This window comes from Thamnophis elegans, chromosome 6 (genome assembly GCF_009769535.1).
Source record: "Thamnophis elegans isolate rThaEle1 chromosome 6, rThaEle1.pri, whole genome shotgun sequence".
NCBI classification, from domain to species: domain Eukaryota; kingdom Metazoa; phylum Chordata; class Lepidosauria; order Squamata; family Colubridae; genus Thamnophis; species Thamnophis elegans.
The window spans coordinates 77,616,991-77,633,313 of NC_045546.1; the positions used below are offsets into that span (position 1 = coordinate 77,616,991).

The 16,323-nt window shown below is 39.2% G+C and overlaps 1 protein-coding gene across 2 annotated transcripts in view; it reads right to left on the reverse strand.

Annotated features, from left to right (window-relative positions):
• Positions 1-16,323, reverse strand: part of SLC6A19 (solute carrier family 6 member 19) — a 31,590-nt gene that overhangs the window by 14,810 nt on the left and 457 nt on the right. Inside the window, exons 2-4 of one of the 2 annotated variants that reach the window (XM_032219908.1) lie at positions 6,435-6,575; positions 3,803-3,940; positions 1,564-1,745 (exon numbers count right to left, since the gene is read on the reverse strand). In XM_032219908.1, coding sequence (XP_032075799.1) covers positions 1,564-1,745; positions 3,803-3,940; positions 6,435-6,575 — 461 coding nt within the window. Of the gene's footprint in view, positions 1-1,563; positions 1,746-3,802; positions 3,941-6,434; positions 6,595-16,323 lie in introns of those variants that run through there. The other variant, XM_032219907.1, reaches the window with a different exon arrangement.

Below are 16,323 nucleotides of genomic sequence, written 5' to 3' on the forward strand. Positions count from 1 at the left end.
ACCATGTAAAACAAGAACCATGTAAATAAGGTCATATAAAAAATGGAATCGTGTTGTGGGAAGTTATCATCCAGCCTTCTCCCAGAAAAATGAAATATCCTAGGAAATATTGAAAAGGCAGAATATTTCTCTGGATGTGAAAAGAAGCATGTTTTAAAAGACAGAATAGTTGCCTGTAGCTCCTTGCCCACCCCCACTTTGTCAATAGGCCCATTAAGACTAGCCAGGCTAGCCTACTTTACATAATAAAGACTTCTCCACTGCAGCTGTAGGGGGAAGGGATATTACTCAACTCTCCACATGGCATCTGAGAACTCATCTATGGATTCAAAACAGCCTAGAGAGTAGCCCCCTGCATGGCACCATGGGAGCCTGACAACCAATCAGAATACATTTCTTACACAGGAACAGGAAACAGAGAGGTGGGACTAAACAGGGTATAAAAAGCCTAGCAAGCCCCTCCTTCAGCCCTTCTCTTCTTCTCCACCAACATTGAAGCATGTGATCACCTTTTCTGTTCAGGGCTCAAGCCATGTGGTCCTGTCCACCAATAAACCATCTTTCCAAGCAGCCTCCATGTCTCCAGTGTCTTCTCCCCCACTTGGAGCTAAACCCAGAAGGACATTTCTTTCAACAGTGTCTAGTAGCAACTTCTTCCCTCCCACTTGTTTAGATGTTACCATGGAAGGTGAAGCATAGAAGCAACTCCCTCATAAATGACTTTTTTTTTCTGAAGTAACATCAAATGCAAAATAGCTCACTGATACAGCATGATCTGCAATTTCTCTGCAGTTTGCAGCTCCCATGCTATGATGTTCAGGTCTTTATTAAGAGCATAACTGGACATTGCATGGTAAAGGAATGCTGAGACTGGGAAAATGTGTTGTGGCAATCTCGTAGGAAGCAAGGAGAACATCTTACTATTTAGAAAAATAAGTAGTAATTTTTTTATCCAATAATTGCTCTCCCACCCACTATTGAAACTGGGTTGTTCTCCAATTTCTAAACTCAAGACAATGGCTGTGAGGGGACTATATAGTATGATTTTTCTCAAAGAGGATGTTCTGGAATAATTTGCAACAGAAAGAACCACAAATATAAATCGTGACCCGTCAAAACCGCGGAGGACAAAATCGCGCTCGACGAAAGCGCGCATTTGACGTCATCACAGCGCGACGAAAAAAATTAAAAATTGAAATAAAATTAAAATTAAAGCAAGCCGATTCACATAAAGGTAAGGGTTAGGTTTAGGGTTAGGTTTAGGGTTAGGGTTAGGTTAAGGGTTAGGGTTAGGTTTAGCGTTAGGTTAAGGGTTACGTTTAGGGTTAGATTTAGGGTTAGGTTAAGGGTTAGGTTTAGGGTTAGGTTTAGGGTTAGGTTTGGGGGGGTTAGGGTAAGGTTTTCGCTTTATTTTTACATTTTTCGATCACAGCGCGATGTTTTCGTCGCGCTGTGATGACGTCAAATGCGCGCTTTCGTCGAGCGCGATTTTGTCCTCCGCGGTTTTGTGGTGGAACCATATAAATAGCATTTCCCCCCTCTAAGCAAAAAAGATTGAGGTACCTTTCCTGTTGTTTCGATGCCCCTGATCGTGCACACATATAGGACGGCCCAGGCGCAAATCAAGCAGAGCAAAAGCCACCATTGTACATTTCCAGAATCTTCAATAGAAGTGGTGATGTTTAAAGTCTCCCTGTACCAAAAATAATCCACTGGAGAGCTCTTTGCACATTCCTCTATGAAACCTGAAAACAGGAAGACATTCAATGGCCTGTGACTGGTTTTCTTTTCTCTTCTTTTTTTTTAATGCGGCAGCATATGAGTTTGGCAAAGAAAGAAAGTCATGAATTCAGATATTTTCAGATGAACTGAATTTAGAATTAGGGTTGTAGACTATTGAGCAATTTATAATTTGAACAAAGTCAACTGCATAAGCTTTAAAAGAAAAACATCTACTTTTTTTGTGCTTAAAATATTAGGAAACCCATCAATATCAAGAGCCAGCATTCAGCTCAATTATACCTGATCTGAAAGTCTTCCAAAAACATAAGAAGACCTATGAATAGGGAAATGGTGATGTATTGCCTTTAGGAGATAATGTCAGGTGATGTTTGCTGACTCTGTAAACCGCTTAGCGAGGGCTGAAAGCCCTATGAAGCGGTATATAAGTCTAACTGCTGTTGCTATTGCTATAGATGAGGCCAGACAGCATCTGAAAATTATATTTCCCTCTTACATAAACGGTAACTTTCCTGTTATATTGCACAAGCCTTGTAAGTTCCTGCCCTGTTATATTTTAAACCAATTATATTAAAAATAGAATCAGCCCGTTTGTTATTAACTTATTAATCAATATTTCTTTTTCAAAGGAGTGCAGCATTCTATGACCTAAGCAACATATTTTGAATAGTATTTAATAGAAAATTAGGAAGGAAGGAAAGAAGGCAATGACAAAATGACTTACAGGGTGTTGTTAATGTGCAAATATGAATTGTAATAAAGCACTAGAAGAGACTTGAAAGTACCATTTTTTCTTTTTTTTTTTCAGAATCCTTTTCAAAGACATAACTTTTGTAGGACTATGTACTATGCACTGTCAATTGCACAATGTCAGTGCTTTAAAAATATCTAAGCTTATTTAGATAACTGCTTTAAGCCATCAATTACGCTATCTATGTAACTGTAAAAAAAACACAGTGCTATAGAGATCAATCATTTGCCTCTTCCTGCAGTTTTGCTTTGAAAATTCAAGGCAGCAACTTAGTGTGGATCAGGTAGAAATTTATCAGAAAGATTTCAGTCGATATATTTAGGGTTATGTTGCAAAAAGGCAATGCCTTTGTATGTGGAATGTATGTGTATGCCTGTGAATGAATGAACCCACCTTCTTTTAAACTAGTAAAATTACTTTATTATATTGTTGCATCTTTTAAACTGTAGTGAGGCATGTTTGTGGGGAATGCTTGGTTGACATGTATGAGGGGATTGAGCGTGCGGCCTGAAGCCCCCTCCACTGAGTGCAGTAGCAGAAGTGGATGGCGGCCCGGATCCGCCTCTCATCCCAGAATGCATGGCAGAAACGGCCTGCCGGGAAGAACGGAGGCTACGGGAGGGGAAGAGGGGTCTACGGGTGCGGGGATGGACCGGTGCATCCCGGTCCTCTGTAGCTGCGCCGGCACTGTGGAACGACCTACCCATAGAGATCCGGACCCTTACCACTCTCCCGGCCTTCCGTAAAGCCACCAAGTCCTGGCTATTCCAGCAGGCCTGGGGCTGTTGATCAATGTCCAGCCCCACCTACACTGAATAGATGATGTGCAATTTTAATAATGTACCTTATTTTTAAATGTTTTTATCTGTCTGTAAGCCGTCCAGAGTCCCTAGGGAGTGGGCGGCATACAAATTTTATTGAATTGGAAATTGCCTTTCAGAACATATAAAATAGTTATTTATCAGAAACTTCAACCACTACCCCAAATATTACCAATACATACTAAGTAGGCCTCAATATCTAACCATCCCTTTATTCATTGTGTCAGATGAGACGCATCTCAATACCAAAGTCCAGGTTTAATTACCATCACGCTAAGGATTCAGCAATAGAATGATTGCTTTTACTTATAATAGCAATTCTTTCATAGGATAATATAATCAATCCAGCAGATTTGGTCAAAAGTCTTGAATGTTATGGGAGGGGGGGTGGAAATAAAATATACATTATATTTTCTCCTATTATTTCCTCAGAGAAGGCTTCTCGTGAAGGATTGTCAGCTGGCGTAAGCATTTCATTCATAGCCTGTACCTGTTTTGTTGTCATTAAGTGGGCAGTCGCTCCAGGGCAGTGGATCTTGAAAGGAGTTGAAGAAATACCACATCACCCAGGCAATAATCGTATTATAGTATAATCCAACAAGAAAGGAGACAAACATTGCTGCTATTCCTATAGGAAGAGAGGAGAAACTTTAAGCAGAGCTTATTCAGTACAATTAAAAAAATTAAGACCTGTGCGAAATCTGCATGAATTTTTCATTTCAGCCCCATTCCTTGCATAGAATTGATTAGTAAATTATTTCTACTATATAGAAAGAGGCTGAGACAAGAGCTGTTTGATGGTTTTGCATGGTGATAAAGACGCAACATATTTTCCACCATTATAACCAGTGGTATTTACAGATTTTGGTGCTCTAAAACTGACCCCATGGAATTTTCTCCATTAATGTTTCATTGGATTGCATAAAACAGGCTGAAGTCACAGAATAACTGTCTTGGAATACTAATACAGCAATAGGCTATAAGTGAAACTGCACTTTGAATTTAGCCCATCAAAAACTATGCATTTCCTTTGAATATTCACTTTCTGTGTTCTAGCCATGCCAAAAAGCATGGAGGAGCTGCTGGAAATGGAAAATATACAACTATTTTAATTCAACATCTTAGGTGCATTTATATCCAGAGAACATTTAAAAATAGCAATAGCAATAGCAGTTAGACTTATATACCTCTTCATAGGGCTTTCATCCCTCTCTAAGTGGTTTACAGAGTCAGCATATTGCCCCCAACAACAATCCGGGTCCTCATTTTACCCACCTCGGAAGGATGGAAGGCTGAGTCAACCTTGAGCCGGTGAGATTTGAACAGCCGAACTGCAGAACTGCAGTCAGCTGAAGTAGCCTGCAGTGCTGCATTTAACCACTGCGCCAGCTCGGCTCCCTAAAACAATTACTGGTTGGTGATAAGCCTTTGTTTATTTATTGTTATTTATTGTCTATTGCTAACCAGGCTAAAAATAGTTCAGTGAATGGGCTGGAAATTTTAGATTAGATTCTACGTTTAATGCTATCACAATATTTTCAACTTTATTTATCATGGCGTTATAATTCAGCAACCTTTTTTTGTTGTTGTTAAAATAGTAATTGAAATGTAGTATTTCAAACAGCTAGAAAAGTGCTGTTGCTGTAAATTAAGAAGATTATACATAGTGTCCACAAAGATGAAAAATAAATCTTTTGTTTTAACTGTAAGAAACTATAGAAAATAGTTTTACAAACTATAATAATTTAACCTGCCCCTCCATCCATTATTTCCCATGTCAAAACCCTTATTTTGAAGAGAGAGAAAAAGATCAGTAATTATAACATCTACAGTCATGGAAACTTCATTACTATTTCACCTTGTGGAGTTTCTGCAGTAACAAAAAAACAGAGGTGTTGGGGAAATGTTTAACAGAGGATACCTCATCCTTGAAATGCAAGAAAAAATACGAAGCTGACTAACTTCAAATATAACATTTGTAATACAATATAAGTTTGATTAGCTTTTCTCCCTGAGTATTTCATCAATCCTTTATTAATCATCTAATATTCATCTAATGTTCAGTTTCTTGTTTCAATTAAAGTTTCAAAGTTTTCTATAGTTTCTTACAATTAAAACAAAAGATTTATTTTTTATCTTTGTGGACACTATGTATAATCTTCTTAATTTACAGCAACAGCACTTTTCTAGTTGTTTGAAATCGTGACCCGACAAAAGCGCGCCGACAAAAACCGTGTCGCTAAAACCACGACGTCATCACCGCGGCGACAACAGCACGGCGACAACAGTGTGACGACAGAAGGGCGCTTTACAACAGCGCGGTGACAGAAAGCCGATTTAAGTTAAGGTAAGGGTTAGGGTTAGGGTTAGGGTTAGGGTTAGGGTTAGGGTTAGGGTTAGGGTTAGGGTTAGGGTTAGGGTTAGGGTTAGGGTTAGGGTTAGGGTTACGTTATGTTTAGGGTTAGGGTTAGGGTTAGGGTTAGGGTTAGGTTTAGGGTTAGGGTTAGGGTTAGGGTTAGGGTTAGGGTTAGGGTTAGGGTTAGGGTTAGGGTTAGGGTTAGCTTTTGAATGCTAGTAAAAGCATTTTGCTGAGCGCTTCGGAAGGCGGGGATTTGCCCTCCGCGGTTATGTCGACGCGCTAGGGTCGCATTTTGCTTAGCGCTTTAGATGGCATGGATTTGCCTTCCGCGGTTATGTCGGCACGGAAGAGGGCTTCGCGGTTTTGTCAGTGAACCATTTGAAATACTACATTTCAATTACTATTTTAACAACAAAAAAATGGTTGCTGAATTATAACGCCATGATAAATAACGTTGAAAGTATTGTGATAGCATTAAAAGTAGAATCTAATCTAAAATTTCCAGCCCATTCACTGAACTATTTTTAGCCTCATTAGCAATAGACAATAAATAAACAAAGGCTTAATTGTAAAAGTAATTGTTTTTTTAAATGTTCTCTGGAAATAAATGCACCTAAAATGTTGAATTAAAATAGTTGTATATTTTACATTTCCAGCAGCTCCTCCATGCTGTTCCTTCAGTTGGTGAACCCCTGACGCTGAGGTATCAGTGTGGGTTAAAAGGTCTTTGTTACTGGTGGATCAAAATATTTTCAAAACTTACCTACTCCCTTCAGGGCCGGATGGATAGCGCTCCAGACTCCCACGCTACCTTTTCGGAGTCTCTGTCCAATGGCAAATTCAAGATGGAGCAAAGGGATGCCTTCCAGGACAAGCAAGATGAGGAAAGGGATCATAAAAGCTCCTGTGAAGTTACAATCAAAGTGAGTATGTTTGGTATAAAACTGGCCTAAAAGGAGTGGATTTATTGATCATGAGAAACAATGAAAGGGACAAGAAAACAGTTCTGGTGAATTCTACTCTGAATCTTCCCTAGTTTGAAAGAAAATACATTACTATGGTACTTTATAAGAGCATTTGGTGCATTGTCTGTGCATGCAGCAGAGGTGAGTTCCTACCAGTTCGCACCTATTCGGTAGAACCAGTTCGTCAAATCTACCGAACCGGTTAGAAGAGGTTCCACCAGTGGACCCGGAAAGCAGGCCACACCTACAGAAGAGGTTCCAAAAATTTTTGAAACCCACTACTGGTCTTTGGATATGATTATTCTACACTATCATGCTCATTTTTATAAAACTCAGTGCCTCTGTGAAAGGTAAGGATGACTACTGCGTTTGTGGTGCAATCAGAACATTGCGTGTGTTGAAGTTGTTTTAACGCAAACCAAAGATGCCTTTTAAAAAACAAGTTTACATCATATTCTTATGCAGGCCAGTGCTGTGCGTGATGTAATTTAAAGTGGTTCTGACAAGTGTCGTCGGCATCTTCATATCCGGTCACATGGGCGGCAAGCCACTCCCATCCGGTCACATGGGCAGCAAGCCACTCCCACAAAGGAGGCCACACTCACAGAGTAGGTTCGAACAATTTTTGAAACCTACCACTGGCATGCAGCCTACTACAATCATGACTGTGGTAATTAAAGGATCCTTCAATTCCTTCTGAAGACTTCAATATGCTGTGGAACAAGTCATAAAAAAGGCAAAAAAATAGGTCCCCAAACTATTTGGGGAAAGTAAAAATGAATAAAATAAAACTAGTTGATATGGGGTAAACTTGGGAAAAAGAAAATGGAGAACTGAAGTTAAATTGGTTGAAAAATAAATAGTAAGACAAAAGTTATACCTGCATCTCAGATTTATCATCTTTAGGGTACTGAAATTATTTTGCTAAGTCCCTACATCAGTATCTGAAATATGATATAAATAATGCAAGGACCTACTGTTTAGTATTTATTCAGTATATTTCATTTGATTGGTCTAATGCCTTTCTATTCATATGAACACGTAAGGCATACAAAAACAACATCTAAAATACAAACATCATAACAATAATTTAAATGGTATTAAAATAATTAACAACGATGAAGTTCAGATGGTATAGGGGAAAGTGCTCTCTAATGATAAATATTGGCTTTAAAAGCAGGGGAGTGTTAGAAGAAAATATATTGTATACTTGAATGACTAAAAGATTAATAAGGGATAGAATATTCCAAGAGTAGTGAGAGCTTTTTAGTGCTTTAAATTTAATGTCACCACCACCTTAATTTGCATGCAAAAAAACCCAACAACTGGCAATTAGTGTGATCTTTTAATATGGTGATAATATAATCCCATATCCTGATGAACAGTTTAACTCTCCCATTTTGTAAGGTTGAAAAATGGAATAGGATGGAATGGAATGGGATGGAATAGAGCAGATATTCAGCTAGTTCACACTGGTTCGCGTGAACCGTTATCAGACATTTGGCCTGGGTTGTCGAATTGGTAGTGACTGCTGACTGGCCCTGCCCCCTGCCAGGTCACCACTTGCTCACCCCTCCCGCTCACTTGCCCCACCCAGTCACCCGGTCACCGCTCGCTCGCCCCAATCACTGCTCGCTCGCCCCACCTACCCGCTCACCACTCGCTAGCCCCACCCTCCCACTCACTGCTCGCTTCCCCAATCACTGCTCGCTCATCTCACCTACCCGCTCACCACTCGCTCGCCCCACCCTCCCACTCACCGCTTGCTTGCCCCGCCCACCCACTCACCTTGGAAGTCTTCTAGTTTAACCCCCTGCTCAGGCGGGAAAACTGCCTCAGCAGAGGGTTGGAAGGAAACTTCCAAACACTCCTCAAGAAGGTATCTCCAGGTAGATTGTATAGCAATTAAGGGTAAGGTATAAATAAATGGTATGATATCCAATCAGCCCATGAACAATCCAGTGGTGGGATTCAGCCAGTTCGTACCTATTCGGGAGAACCAGTTGGTAACTTTCTAAGTAGTTCAGAGAACCGATTATTGGAAGAAATCTCAATTTTGTTTTTTTCCACTTTACAGGGCTAATCCTGTAAAGAAGGCAGGAAGGAGACATTCTAGTGTTGTTTCTAGCCTCATCTTTACTGTCCTGCTTACAGAAACTGCCTCTCCGGTTAACCCTTATTACATTGTAACACTAAGGCAAAGTGCCCATCGACCTGAATGACCTTGAGTTGGCCCACTCAGTCACATGACCACCGAACCCACCTACCCAGATATTCATTAGGGCAGAGAACCGGTTGTTAAATTATTTGAATCCCACCACTGGAACAATCATATATGCCACAGTAGTTATAGTTGCGCAAGCATAATCTTTGCCCCAATTGCCATCGGGGAATCGAGGAACAACTTCAAAAAGTATTCCCAAACAGTGTACTTACATTGTTTTGGGAGTACATATTCATGCATCAGTCCTTAAAACCAGAAACTTTGACACTAGAGGTAATAGAGCAGGATGTCACTTGTATTACTAATTGCATCTATAATTCAAACAAGATGGATCTCTGTGCTAAGTGGCAGAAAGATCAAATATTTTTGCTCTCAATCACCCTTACTAGAAACAGGCCAACAGGAAAGATGGAACTATTTCAGAATACGTCACCAAGGCAGAATTCTATCAAGCACTCTTGAAAAGTATTGAGGTCACGGTACTGAAACTTTCTCTATAGTAAAATAAACTAATATAATCATAATTTCCATATTTAACAGGTAATTTATCATGCTGCTTTCAATCACAGTTAAAAGCCCAATAGAAATGGTTCAATAAAACCAGGGTCCTTCTGAATTATCATCACTTTCTCAATCATTTTAGCCAGCGGTCAATAATTATACCAATCTCCAAAAGTGGAATTTAATAGAGGCTTTATACCTACTTTTGATATCACACCAATAAGAAAGGAATGGTCAATTCCCTGAAGCTTAAGACCAAACTTTTTCTGCCCAAGGACAATAATTCCATGTTTAGAAATCTACAAAGTTTTTTTTTAAATCCTCCACCAAAATAACAGAACTAATATTACTAAGATCTAAACATCTTTAAAAAATTGATTTTCCAGTTAGAACATATTCTGAATTCATCTCTACTCTTGGTACAATGAAATGCAGTGCTTTTCATTGTACCAAGGCCGAGAAATAACCTTCTCAATCTCTTCACATTCCTTTTCAATCCTTTTCTCCATGTCGATCACAGTGGTCTGATGTTTTGGTATGATCTCACTTCCCCTGACTGGTGAACCCTCCTATTTCTTTATCTCTTTTCTTTATCTAGAAGCCGATGTGGCGCAGTGGTTAGAGTGCAGCACTGCAAGCTACTTCAGCTGACTGCAGTTCTGCAGTTTGGCTGTTCAAATCTCACCGGCTCAAGGTTGACTCAGCCTTCCATCCTTCCGAGGTGGGTAAAATGAGGACCCGGATTGTTGGGGGCAATATGCTGACTCTGTAAACCGCTTAGAGAGGGCTGAAAGCCCTATGAAGCGGTATATAAGTCTAACTGCTATTGCTATTGCTATTGCTATTGCTATTGCTATTATTTATTTATTTATTTATTTATTAGACTTATATACCGCTTCATAGGGCTTTCAGCCCTCTCTAAGCGGTTTACAATTTTTTTTAGCAAATTGAGTCAGCAACTTGCCCCCACAGTCCAGGTCCTCATTTCACCCACCTCGGAAGGATGGAAGGCTGAGTTGACCTTGAGCCGGTGAGATTTGAACCACTGAACTGCAGATCACAGTCAGCTAAAGTGGCCTGCAGTACTGCACCCTAACCACTGCGCCACCTCGACTCTTAAGATTATTATCTCCCTTGGACCAGTGAAAAGAAATGAGGCTTCCCAGTTTTACCACATTTTTTTGTCACTTGAGATAGAAAGCCGAATTCTCATCAATTCTACTTGTGAGATATTTTAAAAAATAAATGCCTTTTTAAGAAAACAGCTTTTTAAACTGTACAGTCAGTGAAATGTAACATCATTTAAAAATGTCTATGGAGGATAGTGATTAGAAGGACCAGGCATTTCTGCAAAAACAGATACTAAGGGATGTGTTTGCTCCTATGAAACAAAACACAGCAGGCCAATCAAATAGCATCACTTGAGCTGGCAAAAGACAAAAAATGCTACTTTTGATTTGACAGCAAAAAAAATAAATCACCGGAGATAGTTTTTACTTTAGTTGATGGCAATTAAAGGCCAGGACTGTTGGATGGAGGAATGCTAAGCTAAGACATCTCCAAAGGAATGGAGACAATGATGTGGCTAAGGCCAATAAACCAAAGATAGAGTTGGTCCAACAGAACCTCTCTAGACAAGAAGAGGGTAAGAGATTGCCCAATTTTGCTTCAGATGGCTGTTCCTCATAAGGAGACCACAAGACAGTAGTTGATTCCTGGGTCTGAGCACTGGGACTCAAGGAAAGCTATCAAATTCTGACCTGTGGAAGAACCTTCAAGGACAGTGGATATGTCTAAACTCACTTCCTAAATACCCTGTTTCCCTGAAAATAAGACCTCCCCAGATAATAAGCCCAATCGGGCTTTTGAGCACATGCACTAAAATAAGCCCTCCCCCCCAAAATAAGCCCTCCCTGAAAATATTGCAACACAGCAGCAGCCATGAGGTGACCACCCTCGCCGTCTCCTGCACCTCAAAAATAATAAGACCTCCCTGAAAATAAGGCCAAGTGCTTATTTCAGGGGTCAAAAGAAAATAAGACCCTGTCTTATTTTGGGGGAAACACGTTACTTTGTCATTTCTAATTATTTAAAAGTTAAAAGAGGTCTCCTAAGCAATTAGTTTGGAAAAACTACCTGGTGAGTAAAACTTCACCCCAAATAGAGGACAAAATAGCCAGCGGTTTAAATAATTCAAAGAATACAAAATAAATGGCAAATCAATAAATACAAATTTAATTTAAGAAAGTTTTAAATGAGTTAAAGGACCAGACAAATTTGAAATATTAGGACTTTTGCTAAGACTGTTCCAATAACTAAATAAACAAAACAGTATAAACAGTTTAATCTATTAACAAAGAGATGATGGCGTGAAATTTGAAAATAACAAAGAAAGAAATATCCAACTTTGTGATTATAGAAATGAGACAGTAAAGAGGACTACAGTTTCTGGTAGGAAGGTAAGTAAGTAAGTGAAAGGAAAAAGGGAGGGAGGGAGGGAGGGAGGGAGGGAGGGAGGGAAGGCAAGAAGGAAGGAAGGTAGAAAGGAAGGAAAATTTGCTTATTCTTGAATCAAAAGAGTAGCAGTGTAATTTATAAAATGATAAAGTTATGACACTTTAGATCTTTAAATTGTTTTTTTAAGATTTGGGAGATTTATTTTTATTTATTCCTGCCAATTTAACACTTATAGTTAAATTGGCAGCAATAATTTCTGCACAAATTGATATGTTTCTTGAAGAAGACTCCATACTTCTTTACAAACTCTATTCTAAAAGGCAGAAAAGAAAACAAATGGAAGACGTTAAAGACCAGCAAAAAGGTGAAATAAATTTCAACTGATGTAAAAATATAGGAAAATAAAGAATTGTGGATTATAAAACAGAGATGGCAGCTAGAGTGGAAACATAAATGATAAACCAAGAGATAAAAAATGACCTGGGCAAGGATTTATCACTGGATTTACAAAAGAGGTTTCTAAAGCCCCGAAGAATTGTTTGAGATGGAGATTCAATCTTATGACAGAACTTGATGAATTAAAGGTCAAGATGGTCAGAAGCAAAAGAAAGGGATATAAAGTTGACTTATTTGAACAGTGTTAAAATAAGAAATATTTCTACAAAATTCTGGAAAACATTTATGGGCTTTTTAATGATAATTTGCACAGTACAAATGTCCTGGGTATAATGTGCATGAGGTTAATTGACGTAACGGATATAAAAGCATTAGTGATACAATTATACAAACAACATAAAATGATGCAATGTTGTAAATTATTTAAATTGCTCACAATGGGCATGAAGTCCACGGTAAATGTTCTCTGCTGCATACAAAGTCCACTGAATAAAGGTCCTGAAAACTCAGGCTATTTGTATCTTCAAACGTCAGGTTGATCAGAACTATTCTGACCTGATTTTTTTTTTCAAAATAGAAATTACAGCATAAATTTATTTTATAATATTCCACTAATTTTACTTGACTGCAAACCATAAATAAATAAATAAAATAAAATACGTTGATATCCTGAATGGAAGCTTCCAAAATGCTAGGTTACAGTTTGGAATAAGAATATACAGGTTCAGCAGTGGTGGGATTCAGCCAGTTTGCACCTATTCAGGAGAACCGGTTGGTAACTTTCTACGTAGTTCGGAGAACCGGTTGTTGGAAGAAATCTCATTTTGGTTTTTTTCCACTTTACAGGGTTAATCCTGTAAGGAAGGCAGGAAGGAAACATTCTGGTGTTGTTTCTAGCCTAATCTTTATTGCCCTGCTTACAGAAACTGCCTCTCCAGCTAACCCTTATTACATTGTAACAGCTAAGGTGAAGCGCCCATCGACCTGAGTGATGTTGAGTTGGCCATGCCCATCCAGTAACATGACCACCAAGCCCCACCTACCCTGCTGGTCATTAGGGCATAATTTAACGGTTGTGAAATTATTTGAATCCCACCACTGAGGTTCAATTTCTATATGCATAACCGAAGCAAGCAAATACTTGTACGAAACCAATCTTAAAAATCTCAGGTGTTTCTATAAATCATCAAATGAAAGCTAAGTTACGCCCAAGGTTCTCTTGCTACCACCTCCACCCCCAAATTTTGCCAAATCACATGATTTAAGCCACACCCACCACCAAACCAGTAGTGGTTTGGCGGCCTGGGTCGCTGGAACCACCAGCGATCCAGGCTGCCATGTCCCTGAACTGGTTCTCTGGGCAGCGCCATAGGTGCCACCATCTTGTTTTTTTGCTTCTGTGCACATGTAGAACCATTTTTATTGTATTGTGCATGCACACACAGTGTGCATCAAGCACACCTGTACAGTGCACCCATGAGCAAACCGGGAGTAGTGCCTACTCAAGCCCACCCCTGATACCCATGGTGATTCCCATGAAACTGTGCCAGCTACCAGAAAGACTGAAATTGGCATCCAATTTCTCTCCCCTGTTGAACTGGGAAAACCCACTGATCTATATCTTGTCAATCTAGAGAGAGAGAGAGAGAGAGAGGGAGAGAGAGAGAGAGAGAGAGGGAGGGAGGGAGGGAGAGAGAGAGAGAGAGAGATGAATGGCAAGGAGAATTATTTCCATTTCTTGAAACAGAAAATAATATTGAAGCAAAATAGTGGGCCCTTCAGTTTCAATGTTAATAAATGCTCAAAACTCATGTTATATTGATATCAGTACTAATTTGTTTTTACTTATTGATTTGATTTATACTTCACCGCCTTTCTGGGTAACCGGAGGGAACAAAATTTGAAAACCAAACAGAACAAAAATTACCAAAAAAAAACACACACACACATTAAAAATGTTGACTGCAAAAATTAAAGTGCATTTGTTATTAAGATTAGCACATACATCCCTAAGCTTATTAGAACAGATGTTTGTCATCTGCAGAAAGTCTAATATCCTCCTGTTGTTTTCTTCAAAGATAAGATCTTATCCCATAGACAATGGTTGCTGTTCTCCTTGCCTTCAAGTTATCTTGACCACTGGTGACTACAAGAACAAGCTCCTACATGTTACTTAGCACTATTGTTTAGAAGTAGTTTGCCACTGCCTTCTTCTGGGGGCTAAAGAAGAGTGACTGGCAGAAAGTTGAGAGACTGCCTGCTGCCAATTACCTCCCACAGACCCATTAGATCTCACAGGGTTGGCCTCCTCCAGGTGCCATCTACCAGCCAATGCCACCTGGCTATTACCCGGGGGAGGGCCTTCTCTGTGGCAGCTCTGGCCCTCTGGAATGAACTCCCTGCAGGGATTCGGACCCTCACCTCTCTCCAGGCCTTCCGAAAAGCCGTCAAAACCTGGCTTTGCCAGCAGGCCTGGGGGTGATGAGTTCCCTCCCCTCTCAACATGTATGGTTGTGCGACTGTTGTCTACTTTTATTATTTGTATTTTGTCTTTTTATGTTCCCCTTTTCCCCCCTTGAATTGTTCGCCGCCCTGAGTCCTCCCAGAGAATGGCGGCATACAAATAATAAAATACAATACAATACAAAAAGTGATCCGTTTGTCTTCATGCTTTAGACAAGACTAGAATTCCTTGTCTCTCCGTTTCTAGCCCAATGCTTCTAATCACTATATCAGCTGGGTTTTGACACTGTTGGGGTTAGTGATAATTTGTAGTTATTGAGGCATCTGTAAACTACTGTATATTCAACTCCATTATATTGAACTGCAATCAAGTATAAAGAAAGGGCACAACAGCTGACCAAGCACTAATGGATTTGCAAAGGCAAGAAATATGAAGCAGACACAATGAGCAGAAATATTCCAGAATATGGATACACTATTAGCGTTTTTCTTGAAGTACAGAAGGAGATTCATTTGTTCAACTTATTGGTCTTAAAATATTATAAATAATATTGTAAAAAGAGATTATAACAAAAAAGTTGTCTCTCATCCCAAGATATTTGAACAGATCATTAAAAACTTTCTAGAGTAACATAGTTCGATGCAATAAAAGATGTTATGCCACAGGGATAGCCTACAATTGTTGATGAAAATGAACAACTTCTTGATTACAAATTTAACAATTTTTATTTTCTCATGTTTGCAGGTCACAAAGTAACATGTTTTGCCTGTTTATAGACATGAATGAAAGAGGGGGAAGAGAGAGAGAAATTGGAAGAAAGTTGTGATCTGGCTTTCTTGATTTTCTAAGAATCCCTAGAATGGATCTTTTTATATTAAAAGTCACTGATAAAACACCATGCAGTGAATTCAGCAGACTTCATTTCCAGTAAATAAAATGGTACAAAACCATCTTTTGCTTCTCTCCTATGTTTCCAAGATCAGAGCAAGGAAGATGTCTCACGGGAAGCTAATGAGATGGGTTTTAGAGACCCCCTCCCACTGCATTTCTCAATCTCCCAAGAAACAAGATAACTAGGAACCAAAAAGTCGAAGAGGTGGGTGGAATGGAGAGAAAGAGAAGGAGAGGAGGGAGAAAGAGAGAGAAAGAGAAGGAGAGAGGGTAGGAAGGAGAAGAAAGAGGGTAGCAGTAGGAGAGAGTTAAGGAAATGAAGAAGGGGAAGGAGAGGAGGAAAGAAGGAAGTAGGGAAGGAAGGGAGAGAGAGAAGAAAAGAAAGAGAAAATAAGGTGGTGTCATAACAGGCGCTAGGGATGGTAAACAAAACAATCCAAACTGTACCTTATAATCTTTTAAATGGAATAACAATAGTATAAGAAGGGCAAAGAAAAAGAATAACCATGTGAATGTATACCTAGAATTGTATGTAAGAGAATAAATGATAGTAAGAATATACAGCACAATATAGGTAAACATTATTTTGTTATAAATACCTAAGTATAAATAAATATAGATTTGTACATAAAAATGGATAACGAATAAGGAGATTATGAATGCAAGATAGAAATGTATAGAAGGGAAAACACTAATTGCAAAGAAACCGATACGGAACTGCTGTATGATATACGATGGAACCTATTGTTCCTAT